We start from the raw sequence: 11,508 nt of genomic DNA, 5'->3' as shown, positions 1-11,508 counted from the left end.
CTGAGATGGAAAAAGCCTCTGAGACCTTCAGCAGCATCAAGTTCTGCCACAGAGGAGCCAAACCCAGGAGTCTCTCAGAGCTGTGAACTCCTGCAAAGGTGCTTACCTTACACACAACACCAAAGAAACCTTGTTCAACCAAGAAATGTCACCAACAGGCAAGATGTGGCTGCCTGACCCTCAACCCAAACCTGAAACATAGCAGCGAGTGACTATTTAACAGTGGAGATTGTAAGTTTATCAACTTAGACTTGTATAAATCCAGATCAGTCTTTTATAAAAATGATCCTGAATATAGTTTCACCAGCTTTCAGCATATAAATTTGAGCTGGCTAACTGCACAAGTTTTTGTGGGAGTTAAAGTAACTTTAAATGTATGCTTACCCCCTCAGAGCATAATTAATGCAGCCTGTGACAAGTGACAGCATTCCTACTGAAGGTGTTCTATTTGCCTTTCAAAAACAGTAACTGAAACACCTATAGAAAAAGGCTCCACTTGACTTTCTATAGAACACTGCCTACTAACAGCACACAAAAACTACTCAGAGAAACACTGAATATTTAATTCAGCTGTAAATATAACTGTAAACTCAGGGAGCTGCTCAGGAAAGGTGAGCACTAGTGGAGCTGCCAAGCTCCCAATGCAGGCCAGCATCTCCCTCCTGTGGCAATCCCATCCCACTGCACAGCCCGGGCTCCAGCTGTGCACTCAGAGCAGGGGTGGCCTTCAGAGGAAATCCCTGCCCTGAGCTCCGCCAGCCCTGCCCTGAGCTCCATCCCTGCCCTGAGCTCCGCCAGCCCTGCCCTGAGCTCCATCCCTACCCTGAGCTCCATCCCTGCCCTGAGCTCCGCCAGCCCTGCCCTGAGCTCCATCCCTACCCTGAGCTCCATCCCTACCCTGAGCTCCGCCAGCCCTGCCCTGAGCACAGCTTTGCCCTGAGCTCCGCCAGCCCTGCCCTGAGCACAGCCTTGCCCTGAGCACAGCCCTGCCCTGAGCTCCACCAGCCCTGCCCTGAGCACAGCCTTGCCCTGAGCTCCGCCATCCCTACCCTGAGCTCCGCCAGCCCTGCCCTGAGCTCCACCAGCCCTGCCCTGAGCTCCACCAGCCCTGCCCTGAGCTCCGCCAGCCCTGCCCTGAGCTCCGCCAGCCCTGCCCTGAGCTCCAGCCCTGCCCTGAGCTCCGCTAGCCCTGCCCTGAGCTCCGCCAGCCCTGCCCTGAGCACAGCCTTGCCCTGAGCTCCGCCAGCCCTGCCCTGAGCTCCGCCAGCCCTGCCCTGAGCTCCGCCAGCCCTCCTGCCCTCTTTGGAGTTTGTCACAATCTGTCCCCTCACACAGCCATTCCAGCAGAATAAACAGAATTATAGTTGAGTCAAAACTGCTGTTTGATGCCATAGCCCTCATTACCACTACACAAGCTCTTTTGTTATCTTAAAAAAGCACCTAAATGGTTTCCTTAACAAAAAGCTGCTGGTGTGTGACCAGCAGAGCTGCAGAGATGATTCCCAAAGAGCTCCCTGCAGCAGAGCCCACCTGCCAAAGATGAGATGGTTCTAACAGTAAGAGTCACTGACAGGTGGAGATCATGTTTTGATTAAAAAGTCATCACAATATTTTAGACAATAACCTCACAAAACATGGTTTAACCCTCATGTTTGAAAAATTTTGACACTTTGCAAGAAAGGGACCCAGGTTTGTAAGCCAAAATTGAAAATGCAGTACCTTCTGAAAAAAAATAATAATCTAAGGAAACCACAGAGCTCCTTTCTAGTGACAAACAAACCATTTACTCACAGAAATGAGAAATCAAATCCTGTTCCTCTAATTCTGCTACACTTCTCCTCACACATAAATAAATTTAGTTGCATCTTCTTGGCTGTGGGAGCAGCACTCAGACCTTTACTGAAGAAAAATGCAGTTTGGGAAAAGGTGAAATTCAAGATGCATATTTCAGCTCCTTGTTAAGAGAGAATCTGGTCCCTAAAGGTGCAAGGAATGTTTAACTTCCAAAGTGGTAAGAGTTTGTTGTTCCTGAAGGGTCATGAGGTTCGAGCCCAGTAAATAACAAAGCCTTGCTCTCCCCAGAATGCCCAAAAATCCAGAACCTTCCTGCAGAATTTGTTCATCCAAGTCACACACACAGCACACAAACAGCACATGGATATAACCAAACTGCTGCAATGGGAGCTTTTGCTTCCAAAAGATACTGAATCAGTCAATGCAGCACTGCAACCCCCCTGGCACCCACATCAGCATCTCTCAGTACCCAAAGCAAGCTGCACTTCTCAGACACCGACATCCAGCTCACATCAAAGACAAGGTTTGATCTTGGAGCTTCCCAAGCCCTTAATCCATTCCTTTGAGGGATCAAGGGGCTCTGTTTGCAATGATCAGTATCTGAGGGTTTTCTAAGGGTTTGAGAACTCCAATCTTTCCAGAGAACTACCTCATAACTAACATTGAGATATACTTTCAAACACATATAAAGTGGTTTTCCCCCTTTTTTACTCTTTAAAGAAAAAACAGCAGGAACTATAAACAGTTCTGTGGCCATTAGGACAGCAGGATCCAGAGGTCTATGATTTCAACATATCCATGGTAATTTAGGTAAATGGACAAAATTCTGGCTGTGTGACCTCACATCAGTTCACATCAAGATAAAAGGACAATTTTATAACCTCTGTAGACCTACCAGACAAATCCAGGCACAAACAACACACTATGTAAGAAGCCCTGTCATTTTAAAGTTCAGCAAACACTGCATCCTCACAGCACCATGGGAAGCAGAGCTCCTGAAGAAAAGGTTTTCCTACAACTCATGGACAACACTTGGAAAAACAAGAGGAAATTAAAATGAAAGCAACATGCAAAAACAGATGCTTAGAGACAAAAAAAAAAAAAAAAAGTACTCAAAAAACACTGGATGTGAATCAGAAAAAGCATAAGGCTAAGTGGAACATGAATTCCAACAACACAACCTATCTTTAGAATAGCAGCTTGGAAGGACAGCTCCTGAAGAAAGGCAGGAAAAATATTTCTTTGTTCCAGGGCCTAGGAATTGTTGAGTACAGAAGTTGTCAAATTCTGTGTTAAACTACCACTGAAAGCTTTAAAATCCTGGCATACAGAGATTATCCTGTTCCAGGTCTACCCTCCAAGCTGGAACCTTCAGAACTGGGTGTTTGTTGAGAGCTTCTGGATCAAGCCAGAAATGCAAAATACCTGAATAACAGTACATTTGAATATCTACAACTGATGCTAGATTTTTCCCAAAGGTCAGCCATAGGACTGCAGTTTTCCTCCTCCAAAATACAGGTAAGGAGATACAACAAGACTGGAATGGTGAGAAGGTAACAACAAGGGGACTAGAGAACTTAATGCACAAAAGCAATACAAGAATGAGGGAAAAAAATACAAGTAGCTCATAGAAAAATGGACAAAGCACACTTCTTATCACCAGTATCTCTCTAGAGAATCATTAGTCATGGAACACACAGAATGCAACAGGGATTTCTATTTCTAGAAACCTATTGGGAGAATTTCTATTCAGAGATCTGCTGCCTCTGAGATCATTCTGGTTTAGTGCTGAGTGCTGGGCCTGAGCCCAGCTCCCCCTGGCAGCTCCTCCCAGAGCTGTGTCACCAAGGGCTGTCTCTACCAGGCTCAGCCCGCAGTTGCTCCTTTGGGCACTAGATGGTGACAGGAATCTGCTCGAGCCACCCCTTCCGAGGAGCAGGAGGAGATGAAAAGCCCTGGCATCACCTGGGAATGCAGAACATCCCCTGATCCCACCTGGGCTGCTCCCCAGGATGAACCCACAGCCAGCCCACACCTGTGCAACAGCTCAGCACTGAGAACAATCATTTATGGTTATTCCAGCTCCCAAAGGTTTCTTTCAGACCACCTCAGGAAGAAGTTGAAGCTCCCATCAAACTCCTCTCCATTTCACTGGATGGGCCTTGTGGCTGTACAAAAAAAGGCAATATTCCATGTTTGTGCCATGGCAGCTCAAGCACATCACTCACTGCACTGCCCCAGTGAAGGGCACCTCTTAATTGAGATCCAAGCTGGCTGCAGGACAAATTGTACAGAACTTTTAAGTTCTAATTCTATTTAAATTATTCAATATGTGCACAGCTGACTGGATCTTAACATGCAAAAGCAGTGCAGTATCACCTCTCACTGACACCAACTTCCAATCCTCCCCTGAAAATTCCTGCCAGGATACCACAATTCTACCAGTGAATGTTTTGTTGTAAGTCAAAATTTAGCAGGCTAACAATTCAGTTTAGTCAGTCATCATATGACAGCATCAAAATGCCAACAAAGTAGTCATTTCCACCAGACTAATTATAAAGATAAAAAAGAAAAGCTCTCTAGCATTCTGAGCTTATTAATATTGTTTGGTAGAGATACTGTACAACAGATGTATTTGGTGTCTGAGTCCTAAATACTCCAAATTGAAATGATTTGGATCAAATCAGCCACCACTAAAAACAACATTTATTACAAGTATTAGATTATCTCACTGAACTCAACAGAAACAAGGAAAAAAACACCACATGTCACAAAGAAATTCCAGCTGAGGCTACTCCAGAGCTGCAGGAAAAGCTACAGACCAGAAAAAAACCAACCTAAACAGACTGGTTTAGCTGATTATATGACTAAAGAGAAACTCCTCGCCATATTTTAACCACAAAACCTACAGATGCCATGCCCACTCCCATTTTTATAACCAGGTTATTTTTTCTGGACCTAAAATCAGCATTGTACTCCCACAGACAGAACAAAAACAAGGTCAAACCACTGGACAGGCCAATATGGTCTCCAGGGTAGCCAATGCAGAAATTAAGCTGCAGTTTCTCCTTTGTACATAGCTGGACACTAAATTTTAAAACTTTTTTAAAGGATTTCAAAAGGAGCTCAGGAAAAAATTGAATAAATTGTAAGAGAAGCATGCTAGAACCTGTAAGTCAAATTAACACTCCTGAGGGACATGCAAAGTAACTTCAGTAACACCTTGTGGGTCTGATGATTGCCTGGCTAACCATCCAATTTATTTAATTTTTAGGAAATTGGGCATTACCCTGCCAAAAGCACCACTCTAAGTGCAGTGACAGAGCTCTCTTTAAGCATCATCTCCTTCAGCCCTGAGACAGTCCCATGAAGGAGACTCTCCAAAAAAAAACCCCAATTTTTAAAAACAGAAAATGTTTCATTACAGGATTTAACAGAAATTTAACAGTATCAGGAAGCAAAAGAAGTACAAAATTAAAAGGCTGTCTGCCTACATGCTTCCTGAAATCTCAGTGAGTTTCCAGATCCAATATAATTTAGAGTTTATATCAAAGCAGGCATTAGAGGAGGTGATCTCTGTAGCACAGGTCAAAGAGCAGAAACTGCCTTGTGAAGAGGTGGTGGGAGAAACAAAGCACCAAAAAAAGGCTTGGGCTGCTGAGAGGCCCTGCAAGTAGCTCAAGGCAGGTTTGGTTTTTCAGCTGCCAGTTCAACAGGATTTGAGGTGCCACTAAGTATTTCTGTAATTTACAAAATGAAGGTTTCTTGTCAGTTTTGGCTTTATAATTATGCAGGGTTTCTTCAGCTGAGTGAGTTAAACATCTGCTGCCTTCCCACCATCTCTCCACTGAAATCTCACTGGCACTTCAGCCCTCTGCAGTGGCTGCAGGGACATCTAAAAGGTCTGTCAATCCAGTGGCAGAACTTTATGAAACTACACAATTAAAGCTGATTAGTAATGCTAATATTACCAAATATTCAATACCTCATTATGCACATAATTTGCTTTTCAATGAATGTCAAATTCCCCTTGTCATTCTATCACCCAAAGGACTCACAGCTGCCATTTCTTCACTGTGTTAAACCAACCTGCTCATCCTTAACCTGGAAGCTTGTAGCTTGTCTTGTCTTTTAAAATCCCAACAGGCACCCTGATTACATTGCCAAAACACCCAAATTTTATTAAGCTCTGTACCAGGAGTCCAAGACAGTTGTCAAAGTGTGCTGCCAAGAAAAAGATACCAGCAGATTCACAGCCTCTAAAATCAGGCTTGAAGAAGAGGCTTGGAGCTAAACTGAGCTTGGACAGTTTGCCATTTACAGCTGACAGTGTGAAGAACATCAGAATGCAGAGCTAGAATGTAATTTCCTAAACCAAGCAAGGACCATATTAATAGATCTTCAGAACTGCTTTGAAGCTGGCATGGAGCAGATTTCAGGGCTCTCTGAAGGCAGTGTTGGTGCATTTTATTTTGCAAAGCCCTGCTATCCTGGAGAAGGAAAAAATGGGACAATTCATTGCACCACTTGGACATCAAGAGATTTCACATCACTTGAATTCCTCTGCCTGATGTTTTATCTGCATTTGGCATTTTCTGAGCAGTTCTAGTGATACATGGACCAAGACATGTTTGCAATGAGTGAAGCCTTTCTCACATTTCAAATCCCCAAAGCAAGGTGTGTTCACTTACCACACAGACTCCATGAACTCAGGGTAAAGAGTTTTATAGTCATTTTCAAAGTCAATCCAGCGTCCTAATCTGGTCACACTGAACTGTTAAGACACAAAAACACAGATTGAAAGGCATCTTAATAATGCATCATCACAATACATTGCCAATGTTTATTCTGTAGAATAAAAATCAGCTGGGTTTTAAGTGCAGTGTTTGTCCCAACTCAATGAAATACATCTATAAAGTATTTTAGCCTGATAATAGTTCCAAACATTGTATTCCTACAGGCAGAAATAAGGAAGGAATGAAACCACGAGCATGGTTATTTAGAACCAAGGTCACACAACAGGCAAATGTGTTCAACACAGCAAAAACAGTAGATCACTTGGATCATTCATCAGAGAGAAATGGTGGATCACTCAAGGTTCAGCCAAGGTTCAAATGCCTGAAAATTGCTTTTCATGACAGTGGTCACACTTCTATTTTTAAGACTACTTGTTGCAGAGACAGTGAAAACCCAGAAGTCTATCAGCTTTCAGTTCCATGCAAACATGATGTAACTTGAAGACAAAGCAATGCTGAGAGAAATTGATACATGCCAAGTTATCAAACCCTCCCAGGGCCAGCTGCCTCCTATGCCTGCCCAGAGCCCCAGCAGGGACAGGTGCCAGCCCCTGTCTGAGGACAGGTCATGCTCACATTCAGACACCGATGAGGAATGAGCCAGCTGTGGGATTCACTGGGACAAGTGGGATTTCACAGCCACCCAAAGCCCCCAGCTCTGCAGCCAGCCAAGGCAGGGACACCTGTCCTGACACCGTTAACAATGAATGTCAAACCAGCCAAGGGAACACAAAACATTCATTCCCTCACCTCTACATTTTCATACCACACCTGAGCTCCTGACATGGATCAGTTCCCATCCTGACCTTTAAGCCACTCTGACACTCCCCTAATAAGATCCATGGCCTAGGACTGATTAGCACAAGGATTCACAAAGCTGGAGCATTATGTCTGGTCTCAGCATTGTAAGATCTCACACAGCCAAGGAACCTTTACTATTTTTTCATAAGGCTCAAGTATTTGCTAACCACTCCAGGCAAACACTATCCAACAGGAATGTTGGTAATTCCTCTCCCAGCACTATTCCAAAATATTTGAATTTAAACAAATTTAATTATTCTTATTTGTCATCTAAAATACACACATACATGCACAAGTTTATGAACAAAACAAAATACAAAATGCATTCACCACCCAAGAGATCAAGTGCTTGCACTAACCAGCACTGCAAAAACGCCAGCTGCTGAAGCACAGCAAGTTAAAAGGTATGGAAAAGGAACCACAAATGTTCCAGGTGTGGCTGGGATAGAGTTAACTTTCTTCTTCATAGCTGGTCCAGCGCTGTGTTCTGGATTTAGAATGGGAATCATGTTGTTAACCCACTGCTGGCTTAGGTGCTGCTGAGTTGGGCTTGCCCTAAGCAAGGAGTTCTCAGTTTCCCAGGCTGTGCCAGGCAGGAGCTGCACAAGGAGCTGGGTGGGAGAAGAGCCAGGACAAAGAAAAGCCAGGACAGCTGACCCCAACTGGCCACAGGGACATTCCATAGCACAGCACATCGTGCCCAGCAGAGAACTGGGGGGACTTGGCCAGGAGCTGTGAATCACTGGTCTGGGCATCACTCAGCAGCCAGACTGGGCATCACTTGGTTTTCCTTGCTTTTATTCCTCCCTCTGTCCTCTTTTACTGTTATTATTATCATTAACAGCATTATAATATTTTATTTTGTTTCAATTAAACTGTTCTTATCTCCACTCGTTGGTACTCGGCTGCCAGCTGGGGTTAAACCACCACAACAAACCAGAATGAATCTTGCTATTTTTATTTCTAAAAGCAACAAAGAATTATCAATGATGGGTTTGAAATACAACATTTCAGAGTGTCATTTGATAAAAAAACAAACTGTCTGCTTTTCATCCAGCCACTCACTGAGGTTTAGGTCCCAGTTACTCTACCCAAGGCACCTCTGGTGTCTTCATGCTCCCGAATGGTCCCAAGGGCAAGAGGCAAGTGATACTCAGGTAAGAAACTCCTATTCCATTAAAAGAAATACAGCAGGACTAGAAACATGCAGAGGAGTGTGATGAAGTAAAAGAGCCTTTGCAGGAGGAAAAAATTAAAATAATTAGGATTGTTCTGCCTAGGAAAAAAAAATTATGGTTAAGATAAAGCTTTATTGGAAATCTTTTTAGAGAACTACCATTCTTCAAACTTGCAGACACCAACACTCTCCCTGTATTCCTGGGATGAAAAGCTGACACCAATATTCTCCGGGAAGACTGAGGGTTTGCCCACACCTCTTGTGACAAAACCAGATGTGAGAATTTCTGTTCTTCCAAAAATACAAGCTGCAGCCCTGCACTCTGGCAATGAAAAGACAGTGGGGAAGGAGGAGCAGAAAAGCAGTGAGGTTAACCCTTATTTTCTTTAATGGCTCCATTAGAAAACCAAACAGATCCTTTCATTTCCTATAAAAGAGAAGACACAAAGAAAGAGACAATGCTCAACAGATCTGTTATTTGTTCAGTGTAACTCATCAGACACTTTGAGCTCCAGGTAATCTGCAAGTAACCTTCTCTTGACAGCACAGCAGTGTCTGTTCCAAGGCACAAAGGGGCTCTTTTAGTTCCCTTTCAGGACCACAGGGGAGAAACACAGGAGCTTGAAGACATGAGATTAATGCATACAATCAGAGAAAAGGATGAAGTCCCCCCACCTGAAACACTTCTGCACAAAGACATTTAGAAATGCTCAGCAGAGCGTGGACTGGGCCTCCACTCACCTCCCACTCCTTGGCATATCTCATGACAATCCCTCTGCACTCCTTGTTGTAAGCTTCAATGCCCATCTTTGCCACGTCCTCTGGCCCTTTAATGCCCAAAGTCTTGTCAATCTCATATTCCTGGGAGCATGGAAAACAATCAAACAAAACATCCTCTTAGTAGAAGCTTTCAGGAGTCCCCTGGATACCTTATGTGTCCTGTACATTCTAATGAGGCTCAGGGGCCTCCTTTAACCTCCTGGGATTTCATGGGAGCTGGACCTGAACTAGGCAGGGATTTCAAAGGCTCACCCTGGTGTGACTGTTTCTTTAGTTTCTTTAGAAAAATAAACAAAAACCAGTTTCTGAAATAAGAACCAAACAAATACAGGTCCATAGCAATGACCAGAAGGAAGCTCCTGAACTCATCACACACAAAAGCCAGAGAAACACACTGGACAAGGAACTTCCATTTCTCTTTTAGCAACAATATCAGGTATAAAAGCAACAGAAATATGAGTGATAAGCAGGGAACTACAGGGAAAGAGGAACCACCAGAAGTATCTGCAGGTAAATTCATGACACATACCACAGGCAAGCCGTGGCAATCCCAACCAAACCTTCTCTCAACATGGAAACCACTCTGATGAGCAAATCTGGTCACAATGTCTTTGATGGTTCCTGCAAGAATGTGGCCATAGTGGGGGAGCCCTGTGGCAAACGGGGGGCCGTCGTAGAAGTTGAACCTACAACACAAAACATTCCTCAGTAAAGCAAAGACTGAGCAGCAGGCTCAGGGGCAGGGTGACTCCATGCTTCCACTGCTTGTGTTTCACTTGGAAAATGTCCATTCCTTCCTCTTCCACCATCAGTCAGCACAGGGCTGGCAGTGGCACTGCAGGGAACATTCCAGCCTGTTCTGCTCCCACCACTGCCAGTTCTAGCAGCACTCCCATGGCACACCCAGCACAGTGGGAAGAGCTCTTTGCTTACCTCCCCATTTCTCTTACAAACCCACCAGGCAGGAAATTACAGGTTTATTACAACTGTTTGAGCACTGCTGATTCTTCCCCAAGTGAAATATAAAGGAACAGCAGCATGGGCCAGGCCTGCTGCTGGCAAAGGGAGCAGCTGCTGTTGACAGATCCAAGGAAAAACAAAGAGTAATTACAGCCAAGGCAACCCTGCACTGCCACACACAATTGCTACAGCTTTTAACAGATTCTTACCTAGGTCTGTTCTTTGATTGCTTCAGGCATTCCTTGAAACAATTTAGATTTTTCCAGAGCGTCAATATCTTCTCTTCCTCATTTGGAAAATTTATGTTTTCTGGAACTTGTTGAACCATTCTTTCCCAAGAAGGATCAATAAGAGAAAAATACATATTGAACAGAAGTGAGAAAAAATAACTCCACAAATACAACTTTTATCTTTCAAATCCCTATCACCAATCCAAAGAGTTTGATTCATTGCAGGCATGGAAGCAAGCACTCCATTCTAAAAAAAAAAGCCTAATTTTGACTGACTCACACCAAAGTTTTGGAACAGGAAAAGGATTTTCCATTCATTCAACTATGATTGTTCCCTTTTTTATCATGTTTTTATTTCTGTTTCCCAGGGAAAACAGTCAAAGGGTAAATTATGTTTTGGTTACAAGGTTTTTTTTCTTCAGGAAAAGCTTCTGAGTTCAAACTGACCCTTCAGCACCAGTTTGTATCAGAGAGTTTCACTTTAAACTACTGAAGAAGGAGCAACTTCGCCCTGTACATCTATTCACAAACTGTTGAGATGCTTAAAAGAACATTTTCCATCAGGCTGTGCCAGCAATCTCAGATGCCCCTAAAAGCAGCCAGGCTGCAGAGAGCACTGTTGAAAAACTGCAAAGATGAACATGAGTTTTATAAGTACATTAAAACTTGTACAGGCCACTTCCATGCTGTACAAGCTACACAGGGAAGAGCAATTCTCAACATAATTAGGAACACACAGCAGGTGCCTGGTTCCAGAGCTGCTAGGAGATAGAAAGGGGTCAGATTCCAATAAAATGCCACAGAGCAAGAACAAAACAAAGCTCTGAGGTGTTTTAAGACAGCAGCTCCCTAACAGGAGAAAATTGGTTATGAAGGTTGTAACAGATGATGTTAGAAGATAAAAGGGTTCTTCCACCCCTCACTTCAGTGCTGCTGCTCCTGAGCACCCTTACACCAGAAGTAGCTACTA

At 43.8% G+C, this 11,508-nt stretch overlaps 1 protein-coding gene across 2 annotated transcripts in view; it reads right to left on the bottom strand.

Annotated features, from left to right (window-relative positions):
- The window catches only part of IARS1 (isoleucyl-tRNA synthetase 1), a 94,092-nt gene that overhangs the window by 78,929 nt on the left and 3,655 nt on the right, over positions 1 to 11,508 (bottom strand). For both annotated transcript variants that reach the window (XM_066557992.1, XM_066557991.1), the window contains exons 3-6: positions 10,518 to 10,637; positions 9,878 to 10,034; positions 9,310 to 9,429; positions 6,486 to 6,568 (exon numbers count right to left, since the gene is read on the bottom strand). In XM_066557992.1, the coding sequence (XP_066414089.1) occupies positions 6,486 to 6,568; positions 9,310 to 9,429; positions 9,878 to 10,034; positions 10,518 to 10,636 (479 nt within the window). In that variant the 5' untranslated portion in view covers position 10,637. The remainder of the gene's footprint in view (positions 1 to 6,485; positions 6,569 to 9,309; positions 9,430 to 9,877; positions 10,035 to 10,517; positions 10,638 to 11,508) is intronic.

The sequence above is a fragment of the Molothrus aeneus genome, chromosome 12 (genome assembly GCF_037042795.1).
Source record: "Molothrus aeneus isolate 106 chromosome 12, BPBGC_Maene_1.0, whole genome shotgun sequence".
In the NCBI taxonomy this organism is placed as follows: domain Eukaryota; kingdom Metazoa; phylum Chordata; class Aves; order Passeriformes; family Icteridae; genus Molothrus; species Molothrus aeneus.
This window is presented reverse-complemented; position numbering and strand designations above follow the sequence as displayed.